This window comes from Miscanthus floridulus, chromosome 5 (assembly GCF_019320115.1).
Source record: "Miscanthus floridulus cultivar M001 chromosome 5, ASM1932011v1, whole genome shotgun sequence".
NCBI lineage: Eukaryota > Viridiplantae > Streptophyta > Magnoliopsida > Poales > Poaceae > Miscanthus > Miscanthus floridulus.
Window position 1 is genome coordinate 2,281,778 of NC_089584.1, and position 25,736 is coordinate 2,307,513.

The 25,736-nt window shown below is 42.9% G+C and overlaps 2 protein-coding genes across 5 annotated transcripts; one reads left to right on the plus strand and one right to left on the minus strand.

Moving 5' to 3' along the window:
- Positions 1–4,558: 4,558 nt before the first annotated feature.
- Positions 4,559–7,496, plus strand: LOC136451319 (small ribosomal subunit protein uS8z/uS8w). Of its 3 annotated transcripts, none has more exons than XM_066452031.1 (4): positions 4,559–4,663; positions 6,671–6,804; positions 6,885–7,045; positions 7,177–7,496. In XM_066452031.1, the coding sequence occupies exons 2-4, from the start codon at positions 6,672–6,674 to the stop codon at positions 7,273–7,275; spliced, it is 393 nt and encodes a 130-aa protein (XP_066308128.1). In that variant the 5' UTR covers positions 4,559–4,663; position 6,671; the 3' UTR covers positions 7,276–7,496. The 3 variants fall into 3 exon arrangements, with proteins under 3 accessions (XP_066308128.1, XP_066308130.1, XP_066308127.1); XM_066452033.1 differs by having other exon boundaries at positions 4,593–4,663; positions 6,666–6,804; XM_066452030.1 differs by lacking the exon at positions 4,559–4,663 and adding an exon at positions 4,845–4,867.
- A 620-nt stretch (positions 7,497–8,116) lies between these two features.
- LOC136451320 (uncharacterized) lies at positions 8,117–12,685 on the minus strand. Of its 2 annotated transcripts, none has more exons than XM_066452035.1 (8): positions 12,555–12,685; positions 12,323–12,459; positions 11,840–12,196; positions 11,067–11,288; positions 9,378–9,750; positions 8,816–8,940; positions 8,522–8,657; positions 8,117–8,373 (listed from the first exon to the last, which is right to left on the minus strand). In XM_066452035.1, exons 3-8 carry the CDS (start codon positions 12,187–12,189, stop codon positions 8,143–8,145), a joined length of 1,437 nt encoding a protein of 478 aa, XP_066308132.1. In that variant the 5' UTR covers positions 12,190–12,196; positions 12,323–12,459; positions 12,555–12,685; the 3' UTR covers positions 8,117–8,142. The 2 variants fall into 2 exon arrangements, with proteins under 2 accessions (XP_066308132.1, XP_066308131.1); XM_066452034.1 differs by having other exon boundaries at positions 11,840–12,236.
- Between the last annotated feature and the right edge of the window lie 13,051 nt (positions 12,686–25,736).

A 25,736-nucleotide genomic window follows, 5' to 3' on the forward strand; every position in this document is an offset into this window, starting at 1 on the left:
CCATTAGAGTGTCGGACTTTCTTCTTTTTGGCTTTGTGTTTAAGCAGAAGTCAGAAGTGAATTCACTCTTATTGTATCTTCTCGATGTAACGACGGTAAAATAATAAAATCCTTCCTTTATATAAAAAAACTTCGTTAGTCATGTGATAGTAAGACATTAGATAATTTAAGTCGATGATCTAAACATAACTTCGGCTATTTTTTAGCAGTTAATTGTTAGTTTCATAGATCCAAACGTCCCCTTACATTCACTCTGAAACAAGCACCTGGACTACGAATGTTGGAGAGAAGATCGATCAACCGGAGTACCCGACCGGCCGGAATTCGTGTACGTTCAGAGCGAGCTACCAGGGTAGAATCATCCCCGAAGATATCGTCGATCAACTCAAAGATCGCAACGTCTGGATTCCCTGATTTTCTGTCCATTGTTTTTAAAAAAAAAAATCTTTTGCTTCCAAAATACAACTATGTCTATATATATATATATATATATATATATATATAGAACTACTATCCTATAGCTGGCTACAGAATAACTTATTCTGTAGCCACTTTGAGTTATGATAATTATTATGTTAATTTACGAGATTATAGTAACTCCTTACTAAGTGGTTTAATATAATGTTATGGTAAATATCCCCATATGTTATAGTACCCCAACTATTGTAAATATGTATTGACATTATGGTAAATTAGTATATAAAATTATAGTAAATGGAGGTGGCTACAGAATAACTTATTTTGTAGCCGGCTACTGAATAGCCTCTCCCATATATATATATATAGAACTACTATCCTGTAGCTGGCTACAGAATAACTTATTCTGTAGCCACTTTGAGTTATGATAATTACTATGTTAATTTATGAGATTATAGTAACTCCTTACTAAGTGGTTTAATATAACGTTATGGTAAATATCCCCATGTGTTATAGTAACCCAACTATCGTAAATATGTATTGACATTATGGTAAATTAGTATATAGAATTATAGTAAATAGAGGTGGCTACAGAATAACTTATTTTGTAGCCGGCTACTGAATAGCCTCTCCCTATATATATATATATATATATATATATATATATAATAATAATAATAATAATAAAGTAATATATGACTATCTAGAAATATAATTTGGAATAGAGGGAGTATATATATTTTAACGATAATGATACAATTAAAATGTTGATCCGTCCGGACGTCTCGCTCTGCTCACTCCCACACGTGCAGCTCGCCCATCTACCCTCTCCATTATCCACTCGTCCATTTCTAAAAAAAAATCACTCCCGCACGCGGCGCTCGACTGCCAGCCCTGCCAGGCGCGGGCGCGCGGCCGTTGCCTCCCTACCACGTCGCGCAGCCGCCGCCGCCTGCAAGCGCTGTCGAGGCGCTTCCTACAAGCGTCGCCAGGCTACTGCCTCCAACGAACTCCACATCCCGACGACCCTCCATTCTCCCAAGCAGCAATGAGATGTTGCGATGTGCTGAAAACACATGCTGCAAGCGTATGTTTCAAGTGTTTTAGATGTTTCAGAGGTATGTTGCAAGTGTTTTAAATGGGAGTTGCAAAAGTAGATCGGAATGTTGCATATGTTGCAATAGTTGTACATGTATGTTGCAAAAGTCTATTCCCAATGTTTCATTTGTATTTTTGGACATATTGTTGCAAGTGTGTTTAACTAGATGTTGTATACGTTTCACACATATGTTGCAAGTGTTTTATCTGGATACTGCATATGTTTGCAATGGTTTTTAAGTGTTTTTAGGTGTTTTTGCAAGTGTTTCAGAAGCATGTTTCATGTGCTTCATATGTCTTCTTTTGTACGTTTCAAATATTGCATTTGGATGTTTCAAAAGTAGATCGAACGAGTGCAGCGGTTCTCCATCTGGTCGGTGTTTCTCGCCTCCACAGTGGATAGTGGCGGTGAGCAGACCATGCCCCTGCAGTAGTGGTTAGCGGCCGCTTGACGCAGCTCTCGAATGGTGCCTCCGAGCGGCCGGGGCCCGCGTGGGCGCGCCCGGGCGCTAGCAGTACCTGCAATTTAAAGCGTGCACTGTTTGCTTCCCCCTCATCCCTCCTCTTGTCTCGTTCCCAGATTATTAGAATAAGATATTTGGTGGCACTTAATAATTCAAAGAGCATTGCGCGTGGTTGCAAATCATTAAGGAGATGTATCCTTATACAAGAAAAATAGAAGCATCCACTACAAGAGGGAACCTCCTAGGTTAGGGTATGTGATTAGGGTGATTCAAGAGGTTGAAGGAGATTACAAACTCGGACCACTAGAGATAGTGGGGCACGACCGGGTTGATGTTGTTGACCTCTCGAGCCATGAGCTTCGGGTGGTGCTTTGACACATTGGTGTTGACACCGATTCTAGTCATGCACAAGTAAGAGCTAACCTTTCCAAAGCCGCACACGATCTAGCACACAACGAAGAGGGGTCAAAGCAGCAAGACCGACTAATAAGACGATTGTGTGGTTTAGACGCCCGTTCTATGCCAGAGAAGCCCACGAAAACCTTCCGGGAAGACCCGTTGGAAATGAGCACAACGGGGTTGCTTTAGGATCGACAAGAGCGCCTAGAATGCCAACGAATTTCATTGAGACACTGGACAACAGAAGGTTGAAAGAGCTAAAGGCAGAAGAAAGTAGTAATAGATTGATTTTAAGTTGAATGTATATTGGGATATTTGAGTCATTCGTGATCCTCTAATGGGTGGTCTTATCATAGTAGGAAACATTCTCAAAATACGATTTGCATGTTCCCCCGAGATCGGAGGAGTTTGGATTGAACTTGGTTTGAATTGAGCTCGGACAACCAAAACCAGATCAGGCATGCCTGAGCCGGTTTACATAGGGGCTTGGTCGAAGCCCGTAGAAATTGGACTAGGCTAGTTTTTACTGGATTTTGCCCACTTTATCCAATTTTGGCTAAGTTTGATTCTTCACCTGTACTGGATTCCTAAATTCAAATGTGATCCCCTAACCTGTTTTGTTGTGGCATATGCCCCATTTTTAAACGAAATATATGGTTTAGAAATACACGATAACAATAGCAACGATGTCAACTCATCGGCTATTTTTGTTCTAAAGGTGACGCATGCATCGGCTGTTTTTTTAAGGGCAATATACGTGTATGGGCTATTGTTTGGGCAACAATTATGCTTGTTGCCAAACACTTAAAAATATTTTATTTAAATACCTTCTGCTAGTTGCTCTTGGGAGACGACCATCCTGCAACGTCTCTAGCATATACGAGTTTCCAAAAACTGACCTAAACATTTTATATAGACCTTCTCAACTTAGAGACCACTTGCTAAACTTGTTACTTTTCCGTTTTGGCTTCGTAAATTCCTGGCTTACAATCTCTAATCTTGACGGTGTTGCGCCCTTTATTGAACATCAATCAACGTTTTTGCTTCGTAAATTCCTGGCTTACAATATCCAATCTTGACGGTGTTGCGCCCTTTATTGAACATCAATCAAGCTTTGCTTCTGTCCCCTTATATTCCAAAGTTGATTCTTCTTCTCTATCTGGTACAATTTTTGAACAAATTTCAACTCATAAACTCAAGTATACAAGCAACTAAACTAATTCGGGTGATCATAAATCTAACAACCAAATACTACTGTCAACAAGTGTAAACACATCTGTCTCTATGGAATTGGATCTCGAATTATACCATACACATAATAAACAAACAAATTAAATATAAGATGTCATAAATATAAATAAGTATTTTTTATATAAAAATATTTTAAGAAAATAATTAAATTAGATTATACAAAAATAATATACGATAACAAGCAATTTAAAAGTATTTAAATATAATTTATAATAACAAATACAAAAAGGTTCAAGCTAAATCAAAATAGCACTAATTCATACTTAATATTTATATACCAATATTAAATTTAATATACCTAGTCATTAATCAATCTTTATAGAGAACTTTTAAATAGTTTCAATGGATACAAAATCAGTAATATCAAAACAAATACTCAGTCATCACAAAAAGTAACCTTTAAATAGTCTCATCATGTGCATATTTCTCGTAGACAGGGATATTCCATGATATGAAATCAGATAGAATAGAAAATGATAACGAAAAGCGGATTAAAATACATCTATTTTAGTAGAAGTGGATGCAAATACATCTATTTTAGAGAGTTCTGGGAAGCGATTCAGATCACAACTGATCTGATCCTACCTGGGCGCTACTGAAGCTGCAAGAGATCACGGCACCTAAGCATATTTGGAAGAGGAGGAACCAACATTATTGTCTTCAGGAACGATCGTACTACGCTTCAAGGAGCACTGAACACTGATGGCTATCTCTGGAGAGTACGTTTGCCGAAGAAAGTTGCTGACAAATGCAGGGCTTGTGTGCTTAAGTTAAGAACCTGATGAATAAAGTTGGGATTGTGACCTACATGATCACGTTTTCTCGTGTGATCTGGCACTTGGGTTGGGATTCTTGGGCTTGCTGGACGGCCCATGGGATTTTTGGACTTGCTGGACGGCGACTTGGCCCAACGAGGTTTGTCTCCACGCGCAATATAAGCAGCACTCACTGCCTCGCGCTTGCGCTGGGCAAAACCCTAGCAGCGTCTCCTCTCCAGCGCCCGCCGTCGCCACAGCCGCCGTCCGTCCGTCGAGGTTTGTCTCCACGTCCCATTCCCTCCCGTCCTCCCGAACGATATCAGATCCGGGCTTTGATTCGGTTTCGCGTTAAGGTGGTAGAGCGGGTCAGGTGCTGGCGGAGGAGGACGACGGTGGCGTTGCGCGCGCCTCGTCGGCTTCGTGATTTATCCCTGCCCGTCCTGCTGCTTTGACACGATTGCGTTTATTCCTGATGCTCTTGTGCGTTCCCATTTAGGCTGCTATCGTGTATTGGGTATTGAGTGTTTTTCCATGATCCGTGAAGCGTCCCTCTCTTGCAATTGCAATGTTGTGCATTATCAGTGACGCTTGTCTTGTAATTCTGATATGCTGGCGTGATGGAAATCAATTCTTGGTTCTGGTCCAGGGAGGCTGTTAGTTAGTTTGTTAGTGAATAAGTACATCATCAGTCTGCAGGTGTTTGGTGCTGAGAGATCCCTCACTTTTTGGGTCTCCAGTTGGCAGCAGTTTGGTGCTTGCTGGTCAGCTGTGTAGGTGTGGTTTAGTGGTAGCTTAAACCATGTCCAAGACTGCTTAGAATAATATGAGTTGAGTTCTGGTAATTAGATGGTGCATTGTTCAAGGATTCTAGATCTTGTTGATCAAAGCAGTCTAATTGCAAACTAGATGATGAAGGATGTGGAATACTGCTAGTGTTAATTTGATGATCTCTTGTTTACAAACTATAGCTTTGTCGTGTGCAATCTGATTGATGAAACAAACTAGTGCACATGTGATGAGTAGTTAGTTTACAACCACTGGAGCCGTATCATGGATAACATGTTATTATTGTTACATTGTCTCATATATTGGGCTGGCTTCTAAGTTGCACGGATACGTATCAGAAGGATACGGATACGGCAATTTCCCAAAAAACCCGATACGCGGATACGTTTACTATTTAAAAAATAAAATAAAAATAAGAATAATGTGGACCACAGAAACAGCAGCATCCGCTCAGGTCCAGCCCAGCGACGGCCCACCAAAGTCCACGTAAAGAGCAGACTTCACTTCAGCCAGCCCCCAGCGGCACCACGCCACCACTCATGACTTCAGCCAGCCCCAAATCCCCAATCCGCTCTCGGTCCTAACCCTAGGCCAGCCTCGGAGCGCGGCGCGAGCAGCTTCAGGCGACGGCGGCGCGCGGTGCCAGGCGAGTGGAGGTAGCGGCGCGCGGCTTCCGGCGAATCGGCAGTCGAGGCCGACGGTAGCGGCTCGCTGGGCCAGGCGAATCGGCGGCAGTGCGATAAGCAGCTCGGAGCCGAGAGCGGCGCGGCGGTACCTGTGAGGCGAATCGGAGAGCTCGGAGCTCGGAGCCGAGAGCGCCGAACGGGGATGTCGCGGATGCGTGCAGCGGAGCGTGCGGCATCTGCGACCCTGTCGATTTGTTCCTCACTTCCTCTTCCTTTTTCTGCTCTCCCTGTCGATTCGTTCTTCTCTAGGGCGTCGAGGGCAGAGGAAGGGTTGTTTACTGGGCTGGGCCGTATCCACAAGGCTGATACGTATCAGCCCACGTATCCATAATTCGCGAAAATAAAAAAAAATTCGGATACTCCGAGGATACGTATCCTGGGCGTATCGGACACGTATCTGTATCTGATACGCGATACGCGGCTTCCTGGACGTATCCGTGTAACATAGGCTGGCTTTCTACATACCCTTTTGTTATCTTTCTTCTGAGTATCAACTTTCAATGGTATGGATAATGTGGTTAACCTTGTTGTTACCTCCTTTAGCAATGCATTTATTGACATGATTTCAATATAGCACTGGATGTTTTTTTTTTCTTTTTTCTTTTTTTTGGGGGGGGGGGGTGGTGGTGGGGGGAGGGTTAGATGAATGTTTGTACTGAATAAGCAAACCTTTGCATCATTTTGCATTGATATAGCGACATGGTTACTTGTACCTTTGGTTGTGTTACATAGATGTAAATGGCTGTTTCCTATGCTATTGTGTCCGTTATGGGACCCTTACAACTCTATCTCTTTCTTCTGGTAAGGTCAGCATGGTGAGGGTCAGTGTGCTCAATGATGCGCTCAAGTCCATGTACAATGCTGAGAAGAGGGGGAAAAGGCAGGTCATGATCAGGCCGTCATCCAAGGTGATCATCAAGTTCTTGACAGTCATGCAGCGTCATGGTTAGTTCTCAAATCTTATGCCCCATTTTTCAATTGCTCCGTTCTGAGGACATGTCCCTGATTAGTGTTACATTATGTAGGCTACATTGGTGAGTTCGAATATGTGGATGACCACCGTGCTGGGAAGATTGTGGTGGAACTGAATGGAAGACTAAACAAATGTGGTGTTATTAGCCCTCGCTTTGATGTTGGCGTAAAGGAGATCGAAGGATGGACTGCAAGGCTGCTCCCATCTCGTCAGGTTAGTCCAGTCCGTTGTCTATAACACTTGCAGCATTATTTTCCTTTCACAAACTGATTTAAGTTGTTTGTACACACTGACTAGTACTAATTAACTGTAGTGCTAATTGTGCTTTTTTGACTGGTATGTAGTTTGGCTACATCGTGCTGACGACTTCTGCTGGCATTATGGACCATGAGGAGGCCCGTAGGAAGAATGTTGGAGGCAAGGTTCTAGGTTTCTTCTATTGAAAGGAGTTTGGTGGAAGGACTGATGTATCCAAGAACTTGTCTGAATTTGGTGGAAGGACTGTATCCAAGAACTCGTCTGAGCTTTTGTTTTTTTTGGTCGGAATAGAGGGCTTTGTTAAGACTGGAATGTGTTATGTGCTTGAGAATTTGGGAACCATGATATGAGCTGTACCCGCAGTTAATTATTATGACCTATATGCCTGTCTAGTGTGTCTCTTGAACGAACTGAGACTTATGTTTCTCATCTTGCCATGTCAGAGGAAAGAGAATGACAAGTACTTTCCGGATATTGGTTTCGATTCGTGGGTTACAAACAGGTCCTTGCTTGAATCCTGCATACTCCCGTTGTTCCAAAGTATTTGATCTATAGGATTTAAATTTTGTTCAAAGGTGCTTACACTTTCACCTTTCTCCTCTCTTAATACACCTTTTTCATCTCTCATTCCTAATACATCTTTTCACTTTTTCTTAATTCCGGTGTCCAAGTTTAAAACGCCGTCTTGTTCGTCAATTTACATTAACGGCTCTAAAATAATTTATTATAAAAATACATTTCATAATTAATCTAATTATATTTATTTGATATCATAAATATTAATATTTTTTATCTATAATCGATGGAACTTAACATACTAAATCATGCTGGGCTAGAATTGCATTATTTCCTCGAGAGGGTGTACTACATATCAGCGTGCGACCTTATCTCGTGTGGACCCTACTTTAAGGCTGGTGTCGGTCATAAACGCTCGGGCCTTAATTGAATAGTTGATAAATAGTGATGGCATATTAGAGTTATATATATATATATATATATATATATATATATATATATATATATATATATATGAGAGAGTACGTTCTCATATTTCAGAAACCAAAGGCACCAGCCGGCCTTCCTCTAATCTCTTCGAAGCAGGAGTACAAGACAGTCGTGACGAGCATGATCCCGCTGGCAGAACCGCCAACGCCGGCAAGGCCTGCCAAAAGCGTCAGTGCACCAATGCACAGTCCTACGAGAAATGCTGCCGTGGCGACGTAGCGCCTCCATCGGCGCTGAGGAACAGAGTCGGGCTGGGCCATCATAACACTTCTTCGCTCCTGCATTCAGTTAAACCGGAACATGATATAGTGCTAAGAAACGTGGGGGAATAAGAGGACAGGGAGAAGCAGTTTACTTGTACTATGTGAAAGAGATGCATGCATGTTGCACGCATAGTATTTCTTCAGATAATTTGAATTTACTTACCCCAAGTAACCTGGCAATGTATCGCTCTGAATATGCCAAAACTTCAAAAAAGGCCAACGAGGCAAAGGCGCATCCCAGGAGCAGCCAGAACGCATAGACAAGTGCGTGGAATGGGTGTCTTCCAAACTCATCCAACCTTAAATTTGAGGAGAAATTAATTTCCTTTTACGTGTCAGTAAAATTTTCAATTGGATTCATAAATAAATATCAACATGTAGCCTAAAAATTTTCCTAGTTCATCTAAGCCCACAATTTTCTTTTCTTAAAAAAAAGTGAATATGGTTGTACACTCACGTCGGTGGTGTAGTGAGGTAGTAGGCAAAACCGCTGACTGGAACAGCTCGCCCAAAATACTTGGATTCCTTCCACTTGCCCAGCAGATTGACCACCTTAGTTTCACCAAATTTCATGTATAGCAACTGCATAATGGTAGCCCAAAAGGACATACTGCATATTAGTTTTCAATCGCTCGATCTGAAGCAACAGCAGTATAACATGATAATACATAAATTAGTCTCATAACACTCAATACATATACTCCTATTATTTTGGCATTTCTCAGCTTTAATGCAATAAACCGTGTGCTTTAGTTTAAAAGATCAACCATTATGAATAATATATTTGAAAACAAATGTAGCTGATCCACGGTGAATTTTCCCCCATGTGCATGTTTATATGGTCACAGAATCAAGAACAGTCACATTTTCATGGGTTTGACAACAGAGATCCTATAAAGATTTGTATATATGGGAATATGGGTGCATATCTGGTGCAAATGCAACGAATGTTGGAAATGGTCCATCAGATATGCTAAAATGGGACCACACAGGGTAAGCCAAAATAATGCAAATGATACCTGTGGGATGAAGTATAGGGTCAAGACCAGCGCATCCTGGAAGAGTAGGGGTGCGAAGGAGAGATAGGAGAGCCTGATGGTGTAGTTTATTTGCAACCTAGGCTCCTCATGGGACCTCAGTGGCAGCACAATATGGAATCCTTGCAGGTTGAGAACAAGTAGAAAGAAGATGCAGGTGGCGAGCACACTAGCCATGTCTGGGAGGTCTCGACTGCTGAATGCTTTGTGCACCGCAGACAACTCATCAGCTCCATTAGCAATTAGACGATGGATATGGGACGAAATAGCAGTTATTTCCTCGTATTGATCACCACACTGTCCACCGTATAACTTTATGATAAAGGGACTAAAAGCCTTCCAAAAAATATTTTTGCTGTGCAGATTAAACATGATACGTTAAGATTGGAAGTAAAATAAGTAGCACAAATTGGTATGTTTTTACGCTTTTCAAATGTGTGCAAGTTAACCAGGTAATAACCACATCTTGATAGAGTGATGTAGTTGTGAAAATATGATTCCACCCATTAAGGCTCATATCACAATGCATAACTTTAACAGCGCTACCAAAAAGCATTGTTTTCCTTACCATCAAATAATATATGACAGGAAAAACATATAGTCAGTTAAAAAAAATGGTAGTGCACCCTCCTAAGTGCTTTCATCGGCAATATTTGTACACCCTAGAAAAAGGAAACAAAAAACATAGCGCCTTCAAGGTGCTAAGTCAAATTTGCTAATTTAACTCTCCCTATCCCTCTCCCTCTCCCTCCTCGATGGAGTACTATCTGTTATACGAATACACCAACATCAGACGCTGCCACACTCGACACTGTCTAGTGTCTCCGTACGTTAGAAAGCCCCTCCCCCCCTCCCTCTCTCGTAAGCCAAGAGCTAGGGGCATATGTTCTCCCCATGGTCGAGTTCTTTTGTTTAAACCTGTCTAATTATGCCACTTTACATGCGTAATCCATAAATTAGTGAGATGGATTCACATTTATGTTGATGCGAATTGCTAATCCAAACAAGAAATGATGATAAACAATTACTGTAACTTTGTGCCATACACTAGAGACAATCTATTTAAGAAACCAAAATTATGCATTTGAATCATTTGTACATCGAAAATCCTCAAGAGAAATAAACGAGACAAACAGGTGCAGACAATTGTTGATTACCTTAATAAATTTCAATAACCAATATTTAATGTTGTAGCTATATAAGATGGAAATATATTTTATTAGCGGCAACGTGCTCGATTGAATAAATTAAAATTGGAGAGGAGTGCTCAAAGCAACAACCATTTGTTCAAAAACTCAGTACTCCAGAGGATCAAACCAGGAATACTATTTGAACTGATGGGCTTGATGCAGGAAGTGAAGAACCTAACAATCTATGGTGCATTTTTCTTTTGTACTCCTGTTCATTTTTAAGGCATATTTTTATTTGAAAAGTTTTCAATAGACGGTTCGAAGGTTAATTTCTATTGCCATATATTATCGATTGTTGCAAAATTGATACCATACTAAAAGCACTTTGAAGTATGAATTTATTGTTGCAGCTTTTGTAAATTAAAATATGCACATAATTGGACTAATTGTTAGCCATACCTTCCTAATTTTCACGTTTCAAGTAAATATACGCCCTATAAAAATGAATGGAGGAGTAGGGTATTAGAATTTATGGTCTTACCAAATGTTGGTCGCAGTGAATAAAGGGATACTCGATAGAAACCCATATCCCTTTCTAAGAAGCTCATCAAGATAAATGACAACAACACCTCCAGAGAAAAGCTGGAGCACGACCAGAATTGCCTGCCCCGTGCTATGTTTGCCTGCGATAGTTGAAACTAGCTCATTGCTGACTGAGAAAGCAGCGGCAATAAGTATCCCAAACAACTTCCGCACCCCATTCCTGATAAATTAATATTAGTTCTCTCTGTCAGATTTATTATACTAGGACAAAAAAGCAAACAAATTGAGAACAAACGTGAAAATTAACACTAAATTAACACAAATTGAGCATCAGCACGCAACAAAGCTATAACTCAATAGCCCATCTGATCCCAAACATCAACAAAGATCCCCAAAAGGGCAAAGTACAACTTCAATTACTAATTTACTACTGTAATAATATGGTTTATAAAACATAGAAAAGTGTAGTACCACGGAACCACTTTAAGGAAAAGAAACATATTGGAATCTCAAGCTATAACTCAATAGCACATCTGATCCCAAACATCAACAAGATCCCCAAAAGGGCAAAGTACAACTTCAATTACTAATTTACTACTGTAATAATAATATGGTTTATAAAACATAGAAAAGTGTAGAGTACCACGGAACCACTTTAAGGAAAAGAAACATATTGGAATCTCAAGTTCACGAGAGATCAACAAACAGATAACGGTAGCTGATGTTAGTTACATACATAGTTTGACTGGAGTAAGGTGTAGTAGTACTCACAGGAACATCTGATCCTCAGGGGTGCCGTTGCCCACATTAATAATCTTGACCCGCAGCAGGAGGTGAAGCAACGCCTCGGACAGCACGAGGCTGCAAATCCCGGCAGCCATGATGGAGTCGGAGTTGTATGCGCTGGCCGTGTTGTGCATCCAGTATAGTGGATCGGGGGCCGACGAGTGACGAACCCCGTACAAAGGCAGATTGCTGCCAGCAAGGAAGATGACGAGGGAAGCGACCGTGTATGCTACCTTTTGACGGATAGGGATCTCGCCACTGGGGTTCTGGACCTCTGGCAAGACTCCCACCAGCGTCCGAGTAAGATCGCGCAGCTCCAACCTACGGTCTGGCATTGAATTCCTAATGCAACAGAGCTAGAAACTAGCTAGATTACTAGTACCTGTGTCATGCCGAGAAATCGAGCAATCAAGTGCAGCAGATTGGTAATATTGAAGCAGGAAATTAAGGAGCGATTAGATTGCTTACGTCGTATACAAGCAACAAAGAGAGCGTATATCCCGGGTGTAATGTATTCGCCGCCGCGCGTGCAAGTAAATCCAAGGGAGGGAGGGACGGCGGAAGGAGCAGCAGGCGCGGCCACGGGAGAGTGCTCAAGACAGCGACTGCGATGGCGCGTTTCTTATCCAATCAATCCACCATCCACGTCTCAAAGGAGCATAAGTAAGAAAAAAAAAATATGGAGGAGAAGAGGAGGTACCTTTGCTCAGCGACAAACCACGACCTGCCGGCAGGGCGGCGGCGGCGGCGGCGGCGGGAGGAACCTAACACGGGAGACGGGCGGAACCTTAAGAAGGGAGACGGGTGTCAGCGCTCCTCTCGAGTTTCCTGTTCGGGAGGCAGGATCGTGAGATTATTTACCGCTGTGTGCGAGAGTGATCAGAAATTTACGATCGTTTACTGCTGGCTGGAAAAAATACTGCTGGCTGGGGACGGCCCACTGATGGCGACGGCCGCTGTTGTGGGTCGGGTAATTAAATTTTGGGCCGAGTATTGTGCCACGAAAGGAATATTTTGGCCCTTTTGGCATAGCTCCAAAAACGGGTTCACCTGAAGCTAGCTGTACCAAAGGGCTCTAGAAAAACCGGCTCCACATAATTCAGTAGAATCCGGAGCCATTTTTGTAGTACGATGGGAGAGCTGAAAAAGGTAGTAGCTTCTTCATCAGCTCCAGATTTGGCTCCACATAATTTAGTAGAATCCAGAGCCATTTTTGTAGTATGATGGTAGAGCTGAAAAAGGTAGTTTCACCAACTCAAAAACTCTTCCATCCATAAATGAATCCGGCGGAGAATTCGTTTTGGCAAACGTTTCTCCAAAAAGATTCAGCTCCACCAAAGAATCCGGAGCTGTACTATAGCGGTGTTTCGTGGGTATGGAGCTGTGCCAAGTGCCATATGAGGCCTTAGGTCTCCTCCTTCAATAATAAAAGATACGTAATAATAGCTCTAATATCATATATCATCACTATTTATTACTAAATCCGTTCCAAATTATAATTCGTTTGATTTTTTTTTTGACCTCAAGTTTGACCACTCGTCTTGTTCAAAAATTTGTGTAAAATAACAATTTTTGTTGTTGTGGCTTGCTTTATTAACAAAAGTTCTTCAAGAATGACTTTAAATTTGACTATGTTTGTACAAATTTTTTGAATAAGACAAGTGATCAAACTTGGGGTAAAAAAGTCAAACGAACTATAGTTTGGAACGGAGGGAGTAGTTATTTAATTATATATGTCTCTACAGGTATGTGCTATTTTATATAGTATTATTTTATAGGAGAAGAGATAAGGGCCATCTCACTTAATGGGCTCCGCAACTATACATGACCATGGCCGGTTGGCCGTTGCATCTGTCAGTTGGTTGGGTTTCTTGTGGTGGAATATGTCTATCTGGGTTAAGTCCTTGATTTGGCATGGGTGCTCACATTTTTCTAGATTTATTTCAGAATTTAACGGGCTGTGTGCTTTCAGTGGTAGACGATGTTCCCGTCGACAGCGAGGCGTATGTGGTGACTTTGTGAATCTCATGACCTGCCGGCTCAGTCCTTTAGAGGTGCTCATAGGGGTAGAGTTTGCATACGTGTGTTCAATCATAGGGATGAATGTACGTACGTGTTATGGGCGTACTATGTAATTCTCAAAAAAAAAAAAATTGTCGGGTATGTAGCAGCGAAGAATAAGGAATACCCTTCATCCGTCGTGATAGCCAGCGACATCTTTGCACATGCCGCCATCAAATCCCACCGAATTTGGGCTCCTCCATCGTGATTTCGTGGCATCCGATCCCAAATGAGAGTGAGGGCAAGCATCCAAGAGCTCATCATAGAGGTGATCGGAGTCGTGCACGACGGTGCGCAAGGAAGACATTAAAACTTGTTTCGATCGTCATGTAACCAAGGGGCAAGGTTCGTCATTTCACGCTGACTTGAGCGCATCAAATTAACGACCAAATTAATGGCATGAGGGGTACAAAATTTTGAAGTGGTGGCATAGAGATCACATAAGATTTCCGATGACAAATGAGGGTTTGTAAACTTTCTCAGTGGCATGCTAATTAACTCAAATTTCATCAATAAATAAACCAGTAAAGAGGGTATCTAGAATTTTGTGCCATCAATTATGCTTAATTTGTCCAACCATACAATATCACCGACCACTATCTTAGTATCTTCTCTATTTTTCTCGATCTGACTAAAATCTTTTGTTAATTTGTATCCCTCTCCAACACCATCTCACTTGACTAGACCTATTAGACGCGTTGGCTGAACACTTGGCCTCGCCATGGCTACGCTGGCGCTGCATGTGCTTTCCGTTGACGTGCCGCCCCGCTGTGGTCTGTGGACGGGCAGCCGCTGCTGCACACCAATTTGACGTGGCCGCACCGCGACTCCGACTCGTCGTGTCCACGCCACGCCTGGGTCGTGCCGTTCCACGCCAGCTCGCTGTGGCCGCATAGACCAGCCTTGGCTGTGGCGTCAGACGCTTCTGCAAGCTACTCTGAAGCCACCACTGCACCTGCTTGCTTTTTTGTTCCACCTGGCGTCCGAGCCTCACCGTGGAGCTAGCGTTGGGCACGCTCGATCTCGGAGCAAAACTCTTGCTGACATCTGCAAGGACCGAAAAATCTGAAATTCTAGATGCAAAGAAGCCATAAGTAGGACCTGAGAGTGTGACCTGGAGGCCACTTGATTTGGACCAAATTCATCATCCATTATAAGTACATGATATGGTATTGTAGTTTCCATACATGAACAAGCTGTTGTAATATATATACATAGAAAAAAATATCTAGGGTGTTTATGGTCCAACAAAGTATATGTAGACGTAGTATATGATCAGTCGAGTATGCAAGTATACATAGAGTTATATTTATTTTATATACTATTACAATGGTATTATAATAATATATTAATTAAAAATATGTGTTATTTTGAAGAAGAAAAATTCACATAGTAATATTTGGAGTATTTTAAAATGAGTATAGAAACATACTCAAACTGATAAATGAGTATGCACACATACACAATGTGGTTTATTAAAATGGGAGTAACTACTCCCGGGAGTAGAAAAAAATGCACCCATATATAGGGAAATGGCAGCGTAAGCAAACCACTTGTAACTTTGCCAAACCTAGTAGAACTAAATATGGCAATGGGGACCCGAGACCCGACGAGTATTTACTCCATTAAGATCCGAGTCTGAACTAAATACATCACCCACGGGTCTCTAATTGGGGGAAACCTTCACCCCCATCGAGTACGCGGGTACTGGAACGTTCCTGTATGTAGTCCCCATACCCGTTAACCCATGAGTAAAAAATACCCGAGGTCAGGTCCAGATGCATAACATTCATGTAGTGGCTAGTTCTAGTGAAGTACTACTATTTACTACCTCTCATAATGTGATGTATGGATTATGGAGGTGTACGTTCTGTGTTGCAGTAGAGATTATTATGCTATTATTATTTAGTCTAAATTTATGTGTCCGTGAATGGTGATTGTTGTGTTGCTTCTGATTTCTGTGTGCTCAAGCGATTTGTTGCCGGGCATGGGTGACCCGCGTCGAGTTTAATTTACCCACGCGGGTGCAGGTGTGGGGAAATTCCCCACCCGCAGACGGGTATAGGGATTCTGGTGGGATTAGGGGCCTGTACGTTTTGTTTGCATGGACGATCGAGGGTGGCTCGTGCGGATGAAATGGGCCTGGGGCAGGCTATGTAGGTGCAACTTCATGTGTTTGATTGCTAGTATCAGTAGAGCCTGGATTTGTGTTTGGTAGCCTGTACAGGTTGGTATTGCTACTTTGCACTGAGAATGTGGTAGGGCTCAGGCTCAGTTTAGATCAGTACGTGAGGGTGGGGTAGCGCGGATCATCTGGTCGAGGAGCTTGTTGGCCCAAGGGAAGAGGCCGACAACGAAGAGGGAGACGGCAAGGTGGGCAAAGGCGTCGGCAGCCGGTGGCGGGAGGAGGTGCGGCGGCGGAGAAGGGAGGATAAGGTAGCGGGAGGCGAGGTCGGAGGCGGCGATGAGGGTGTCCACTTCCGCGCGGCTCGCCCGCCGCCGCCGCAGCACAGCCCGCAAGGGCGCAAGGCCACATCCACCGCTGCGGGCCTTCTCCCCGACGAGGAAGGCTAGAAGCTAGGTGGTGATGCCGAGTTGTTTAGAGCGTGGGGAGATTGGGAATCGGAGCGAGGTGACTGCAGCGAGCCTAACTTGGGAGAATTGAAACTTTTTTTTTTTTCCATTTCCCAGATGCATGCAGCATCTTCGCTGCTTTAACGAGCGTGCGGGGCTGGCTTGGCTAGTGGGCTAGGCTAGGTCAGGTGAACAAACAGGCCGGCTAGGTTGTAGCTGGCGGGGCTGGCCAGCCATCTGGCCAAACAAACAAACACGCCCTAGATTTTTTTGGTGGGTATGGGTGGGATTTCCATTGCCATCTCTAACTAGAACAAATGATTAACCAGCTGATGCATGCAATATATATAAAAAATTACAGAAAGTTATATATTCTTCTCCGGTATCACTTAATTTTCTTCACTGAATTGCAGCATGAAACTGTCGCAGCCTCCGTCCCAAAATAGGAGCCAGTTCTCGTTTTCCGAGAAGTCAAACGATTTTAACTTTGACTAAATATATATAAAAAAATATATTAATATTTATTTATAGTACATAATTAGTATCGTTAGATAGATCATTGAATTATTTGCTACTCCCTTCGTCCCTAAATAAATCAATTTCTAGAATCCGTGCCAGTCAAAATTTTTTAAGTTTGACTAACTTTATAGAAAAGAGTAATAACATCTATGACATAAAATGAGCACCTTATGAGAGTATTTTTTAGCCTGACTTTTCAACGAAACGAACAGGGCAAAAATAGATTGACACCCGATCTATCTATCTTCCCTCTCCCTTCTCCCCGATCCCCTTTCTTGCATCCTTTGTTTTTGTGTAGACATGATTTCTTATATAAGGCCAATCCAATGGGGTGTTTCATTTTGATGTTACCTAGCTATGATGCCATGCCATCTGTAGTGCTTTGAAATGGTACGTGAATGAAACACCCTCACCTAATGCCTGTTTCATTTTGTTGTTTCATAGGCTAATCATAGTATTTAACATGCGATGCTCATGAACGGTTGATTGTTGGATGAAATGAAACTTCATGCCCCTAATGCGTTTCACACGGTCTCCAGCTCCTGCTTGCATCCTGATGAAACCAATCTGTGGCAGAACTGCAGATTTAAACTAATCAAATACTTACTCGCTCACCACTAAGCACTAAAGTAAGGATTAGCTTAAATCCGGTCATCTGTCGAGCCCATCGTCCGGGAGAACTCGAAACCATCCACATTTGATACAGGACCTATAAATGAGTAGCGAAATCCATAAATAATTATTACAATACATGATCCAAGTACAGTACAATACCAGTTTTCAGAAGGACATCAAAAGTTCAACATAATTACATAGGTGATTACAATACCATAGGTTCTTTTTTACATTATTTCCAACAAAAGCTAAAAATTAACTATGATAGGGGTCGAAGCCGAACTCCTCATTGTGCCCACCATAGAGGACAATTATAGCAACACTATATGCATTTCTTTTACATTATCTGTCCACTATACGATTGCAATCCATATCCAATGTGGATGGCGATTGTAATCGATGTACATCTAGCTACCATGGAACATATATGCAACACAAATGCAAGGACGAATTAAAAACACCCACGGACAGGACAGGACACAACCTAACCCTAGACATAGCAGCTATGGATAGAGCAAGATTTTAGGAAGCTAACAAAACTGGTTTGGCATTTTTTTTTCTGTATTTTCTATGTTTTTGTTGGGTTTTACGAGCTCCTATAACACACAAGGAAAAGAAAAACACTTCTTCCCACCCCAGCCAGGCCCGCCCGTGGGGGGGGGGGGGGGTGGCCCAGGCACGGGGTGCAGCCGGCCGAGGCCTAGGTAGGGCAAAAGTCCCGCACGGTCAGCGGCAAGGCCCACCCGGGGCGGCGCCAGGGACCAGGCGGTGGTGCACCTTTTTTTTTACAAAAAGGAAATTCTCTCCTTCTCTCTCCTTTTTTTGCGTGACCAAGCCAGCCGCCTGCTCGACACTCGCCGAGTGATCCCTCTCGGCTGCGTGCCCTTTCGTCTGCCTGCCCAGCCGCTGCCCTCCTCTTCTTTGTTGTTTTTTTTACATTTTGTTTTGTTTTCTATTCTTATATGCACACAAAACTTTATTAAAACTTTCTTCTTTGCTCTTGCCTCCTTTCCACCAAATAACAACAACCCTTCCAATTTAATCTGACCCTTCCAACTTAGGCCTTGTATGGATGTCGTCGGATTCACCTCAGTCCGTACGTGTTGGGGTGGAATTTAGTTCAAGTTTCACTCTAATCCACCCCAGACACATGTTAATGGATGTGAATCCAACGACATCCAAACAACGCCTTAGAGATTAAAGCTTCATATATTACTAATCTAAACAGTAACAATAGGGTGTTACACGATCTCCCCTAATCCGGTCCTGTTTGGTACAACCCAGTTTTATTGGTGAATCAATTTTTATTGGCTTTGGCTTCAGAAATAGCTTCACAAGTAAAGCTAAAGCTATTTTCAAAAACATTTGGTAAAAGCTTATCAGAGAAGATAGCAGAGAGAGAGAGAGAGAGAGAGAGAGAGAGAGTGCGCTCGCTTCACTGGGCTTTAACGGAGAAAATGTGCCCGTGAGAGGAGCTAAAAAAACAGCTATTAGGAAGTTGTTTTATCAGGTTAAATATGATGCCACATCATAAAAAGTGCTGACATGGCATATCCTATAATGATAATGAAACCCACCATTGGAAGTGGCCTAAGAAACCATCTCCTCCTCAATAGTCTTTCGACACTATCAAACCCTATTTAACTATCTTCCATTTGGACTGCCCTAAGACGACGTGTCTCAAAGCACAATTTCACCACACTATTTTCAAGAGTGCTACAAGGTTTGGTTTGGAGGATGAAATGACCTCTTTCCGATGCACAGTTTCACAGGCTCGTTAGAACATTAAATTGCTACATTGAGATCGGCCAAAACTGTGTTTGGGACAAAACTCATTTCTTCTCTTCCCTGTTAATTTCCTCGCCCTATGATCACTTCTGGTGGTGGGGTGGCTGATTATTAAATTATTAATTAAATGCCGATGGAACTTGTGGCCTAATTAATCACGGTGGTGAAGCGAACCCTTTGGACTTGGATTGTGCCTCTCGTGGTTAAACCCGTCGATCAAACAGTTAACTAGTATTGTACAATCGTAACGGTAATTAATACCGGGATTAACTAGACCCGGTGCTACGAGCGAGTGACCTAGCCTTAGGTACGTAGGAGCCTAAGCTAGGACATAGGAGTACGGCCCTGCCCCAGCTCAGCCCACGGTGCCTCCCACAAGGCCACAATCCCACATATGAACCGAATTTTTTACTTTTTGGCCCTTTTTTCGAAAGTTTCTCTCAAATAGACCCCTGGCAGAAAGAATTCCAGAAATAGACCCTTGGCTCGGCGCCAGAGTGAGTGGCGCTGAGCTCGGCACCACGGTGACTGGCGCCGAGCTCCTGGCACGGGCAAACGGCCTGCAAGGGGCTCGACGCCAGAGTGGATGGCGCCGAGCTCGGCGCCGTAGATCTTGGCGCCGAGCTCGGCGCCACTCACTCTGGCGCCGAGCTACCTGCATTTAACCCCCGCTCAGCCTTCTTCCCTGAGCGTTCTTCCTCTTCTTTCTCCTCGGGTTTTTTTCTCGCCACTTCATCCTACCTCACGAATCGACATATTGGACCTTGAAAACCTTGATTTGATCCGTAGATCTTCGAGAGCAAGGTATACTCGCTCACCTCCTTGTTTTTCTCATATAGATTCGGTACATATTAGTCGGATTTTTGAACCTAAGAATCGTCATCACTTAGGGTTTCATTGTATCCCTCAATATATGTATTATACAACCGTAGGTTCATTTCAAGGCGTGAAAAATGCTAGCAAACCAAGCCGCATGTAGTTATGTTATGGGTTTATTGTTGTGGATGAAATGAGAAACCCTAGGTTTAGGGTATAATGTTAACTGCTTTTGGTTCTTATAACGAAATTGATTGTATTGTAGTTATGGTTCTCATTGATATTTTGTTGTGATGTTTTTATTTATGTTTGCTAAATTACATCCTATTTGTTAGATGCAAGAAATGTTTCGGGAGGAGTTTTGGCAAAAACGGGGTCGTCCTCGCGAATTATACCCCAACACGTCTAGCAAAGATGCCCCTGTTCCCCCTGACCTTCCTGTCCCTAACTGTGATTGTGGTTTCCCGGCCCATGTTTTTCAATCGAAACATCCGGACACAGCCGCGCATTGCTTCTACACATGTAGTCGGTTTAATGTAAGAAATTATTTGTACTATCCTTTTTCTTTATTTGTTTAAGTATGGTACTAATATATTATTGGAATCTCGTTGTGTAGGACCATGAGAGGTGCTTTTTCTTTCAGTGGATCGATGGTGCAGAAAAGTTTGATCCTAGGTACCTCTTTTTCGACGATTGGTTTAGAGGGAGACATCCACGTGAGCACTTCAAGCGGTGGGTTCCACCCCCCCTAACCCTCCGGCAATGACGGCTAAGGAGAAGCACCTAGCCGCCGTTAGACAACTCGAGGAACCTCCTCTGTGCGATTGCGGAGATTGAGCTGTGATAAACCCTGAGAATACGTTGGAGTTTGTGTGTCCAAACAAGCATGAAGTAAGTGCAAAGTGTATGTGTTAAAATCTTGAGCTATATGTGTTTATGTACTAATGTCTCATTATTTAGGTGTATTCAATGGCGAAGTGTCGTTTCAAGGAGTGGTTGTATGGTCCTAAGAACCAATGGGCGGAAGAACCGCGGAGGGTTAAGGAAAAGAAGAAAGAACGTGTAATCTACAAAGCACCTCCTGTCATGTGCGAATGTGGTGTAAAATACAACTATGGCCTAGTCCCTTCGGAGCTTGGAATAGGTCATTATTGCGGCCATATGATTGAGTATGATGAGGTTTGTTATAATTCTGGTAAACATGAAATCGTATTTTGTTTATTTTCCTAATACATATATGATATAATATTTGTTTTGAACAGAGTACTAGAAAATGCAGTTGGGAATGTTATGATGGTCAAGCTAAGTTCTTGGATGAACTGAAAAAGAGGCAAGTAATTGCACGGAAGAGGGGATATGGACCTGACTACATCAACCTATTCGTTAAACATCACAAAGAAAAGATGTGTGAGTTTGCTAGACAGCGCGGTATTTGTAACCCGATCGATGTTGGGCTTAACAAATGGGGATTGGAGAGGCGAACGACGTTAGAGGAGGAGAGGGCAAGGAATGAGGCAAGGGAGGAGACAAGAGTACAGATGCAGGTCTTGGACGAGCATGTTGCTACATTATGTGCCAGTGAGTGCTTGAAAACCTTTTTTCGTTGCCTGGTTTTAAATGTAATATTATCGAGTTGCTAACTGATTGCATTTTATACATCAAGGGATTGGTTGCAGCGGAGAACATGCTGTAGAGGTGGCTCATGCAAGATATGAGGAGAAGAAGTTAGATGCCCATAGATCACGAGCTGGTCGCACCGTTCAATCATCGATTATGCTGTGTGATGATGGAGACGAGGATGAGGACGACACTGGCAGACTGAGTGAGCTCATTGCTTTAGTAGAGGCGGGCATATAGGCGCAGGAGGCTGACGACGACACAGGCAGACTGAGCGAGCTCATCTATCTAGCAGAGGCGGGCATTCAGGCGCAGGAGGCTGACGACGACACTGGCAGACTGAGCGAGCTCATCGCCCTAGCAGAGGCAGGCTTATAGGCAGAGGAGGATGACGACGCGTTCTTCACTCAGGCCGCAGTGGCCGCAGATGAAGCGGAGGCCGCTTACTACAAGCGACAGGCAGGTGAGAGCAACACAGTTGAGCCTAGCCGCAGCAACAGAGTTGTAGTAGAGGACTGGTACTCGGATGATGAGTTGCTTACTCAGTACGTTTCAGATTGAGGATTTGGAAGTGCATTTGCCCCTTTGTCTACTGTCAGCACTTAGTTATACTATTAATATGTTGTGTAATATGACATAGTATCTAACTTTTCATTATATGGTTGTTTTCATTATCAATGGTCTTAATATTCCGCTTAATGATACAGACTTATTTCTATTTGAACACGTGCTGCAAAAAACAGTTAACGACATACGATATTATAGAAATCAACACACGAAACACATTAAATGGTATGTGACTACAGGTATCGAACCTGGGTACATAGTTTTCTTTGACTAAACCTAACATGCCTTAGATAATTAAACCATGCCTTCGGTAATTAAACCTAACATACCTTAGATAATTAAACCTGGGATTCTCCACAAGAAAAACATAAACTCATCCTAGTAGTGTGGCCACATAGCGAATTGTGTTGCACCTTCTCTATAGTAGCCTCCCGTTGTTGTTGGTGGTGGTGGCGGGGGTGATGGGGGAGACCCCTTTTTCTTGTGGTTAGGGCAGGTGCAATATGGATCATTGCAGAGTGTCTTATGTGAATCGGCACCATTGTTGTTGTCGTCCTGTTCATCGTCCTTGTAACCGCTGCTAACTTCCCTTTCTAGATCGAAGATATGGTCTTGTAGGTAGTAGATGTACTCCACATGCGGATAAATAGGTCGAGGATCGACCCACCTACTGAACCCACAGTTTTCTTCTATCAAGGAAGACTACAAAAAGTATGTCGTGTAAGTGATATACAAGACAAACATATTGAAGAAACAAATAGTAAAAGAAATTACCCATGCTCGCGGGCATTTGAAGAAACGACGACCTCCATCTATTCCCTCGGTGAACATCTGCACTAGGCAGTCCTCACCATGCATGCATTTTTGCCACTCTTCTTTCCTTTCATCGTATCCTGTCAGTGGTGTCTCTTTGGTGAAATCACTTTTGCTCTCAACTAGGAACCTCTCATAAAGAGCTTCCTCAAAGAAATCGGGACCAAGAGGACCCTCCCACCCCCAGGTAGTTTTCTTCCCCTTTCCTCTCCCTCTGGACGACCCTCCAGACATTGGTACTACAACGAAAGCAAATGCTGAGGAGTGTTCTTCCTTATTATTTGTGTGAATGAGAGGGAGTGAGTGGTTATTTATAGGTCAAGAGGAGGAATGGAGGCCTATCAATGTGCCATGTCAGCGATCCATGTGCCGCTTTACCTCAGCCCTTGGATCAAACAGTCATAAGATGGATGGTGGAGATAGAGTTTAGTTGTGCTTCCTTGCATGTTGTCCTTGCAGCTGAGAGGTCTATATCAGTGATGTGATAATTCGATGATGTCCGTGTATCTGAAAAGTCTATATTTATTCTCTAAAAATCATAGATTCTCTGAAATGCATAGATTCTTGTACACAGCGTATGTACAAATATTCCTGGATTATAAACGTAATAAATTTATAGTTAATCTGTGTACTACATTTGTGTCTTTGTACAAGTATAGTATGATTAAAGATTCACGCAAAAAATTCGCAAGATACGGTTTTGTATTAGAAGCATCCACAGTTACAAACAGAGACATCAATATATATTCTAAACATTTACTCATCCAACAAGCATAATGCAACCACAACGAATATCACAACTAACATAATATGTCATGCAAAGTACAAATAGTCCACAATATTCATACGGTCCTGAATAATTAAAGATAAGTAAATACAATAGTTCATAGTAACATCTACCATGTCCCTCACTATCTCCTACTCTTGCCCCTACCCTTGTGACCCAGAGCGCTGGTGCCTGGAGTGTAAGGGTCACGGGGACGGTGTCGCCTAGTGCCTAGAGGCGGTGTAGGATAAGTCGATGGAGCGTCATGGAGCTGAGAGGGCCCAAGCTCATCGTGCCTCTTGTCCATGTCATCATCGTCGTCGGCCTCCTCGTCCTCCTCCTCGTCCCCTGTAGCTGCTTGACTAGAGGAACCCAAGGCTCCTCTTCCTGCGGAAGGATCATACACGTCATGCGTCGTGTTTGTCTTGCAACCACAACGACCAGCCGCACGGCGTAGACGACGTGACAGCCTCTGTTGTACAAAACAATGTTAAGTGAAAGAATATAACGTATTAATGATTTGTTTGAAAGAATATTTGTAATCTTACATCTAGGAAGCCAAGTATGTAGTCATCATTGACTCTAGGCCGAACGCGCTCGATCTCTTCAACTGAGCTTCTCAGTGTATTGCCCTGCAACAATGTTTTCAATATTAAGACTTCTAAACACCTAATGTATTACAAGGGTTATATATTTAGTTTTGTTTTCTTTTGTACAAGAATGTAACTTATTACAAGGGTTATACAGCGTGAAGGTTGCAATAACTACAATAGATAACTCCTAACGTCGGTCCAAGAACACCTAATGTATTGTTATGTAACTAAACATAACAAAATAAGTCGATTGGCTTACCACTCTGTCCAAGATCGGTCCTGCCTCCACCTGCCTTCCTGCATGAGTGGATCGGTCGTACGTCGTGTCCTCATCGTCGGAGGACTCGATGTCGGCGTAGTCAGCTTCGGTCCACTGTAGTCTGAGCCTGCACCTTGTCGAACGCTGGTACCAAGCTTGGTATCGCCTGAACTCACGGTTTGTGTGTGGCTCATTGTTGTCGTCCAGGTTGTCGTGCATCTCCTCCCATTCCTCAATGTAGGACTGGTGGTGCCTCTCCTAGTCAAAAATCTTCTTGTTCCTCTGACGATCCAACCTGCACGTATGTCATCGTTACATTAATCCACGTACGTGGCACCATATTATAATAAATGGACCATCATCATGACTCATTTGAAATATCAAAACACTTACTTGTGTAAGTCAACGCCAGTCGAGAACATAGGCATAGGCCAAAGCTGTCTCACTCCAAATTGGCATGCAACCCTATCTGGCAAGTGGTACTCGATAGCATAGAAGCAGATTAGAGGACACCTCATCCTATAGAAGTAGTCGTCGGCCCCACATACGGTGCTCAGCTGAAAAAGTAGTGCGTCCTCTCCACCATATGGCTCCTACTCTACCTGCATCATGTTCAAATAAGATGTTAGATGGTATACTAATCCTTTTAATAGGTGCATGGAAAATAAAATTTACTTACACTAGACGCCGTCAGCGAATCTAGCTCGTTCATGTACTGAATGTACGCCCGGTCTATCCTCGTGTGCGAAACCCTGACCTGGTCCCAAAGGTATGCCCACGTCGGCTGGCGACTTGGAGGCTGACCTTGGAACCACTCACGACGAGCCAGTACCTCTAGACGACCAACTGGAAAACGAGCCCACATCCATAGCTATAACAGGTACACGCATCCAC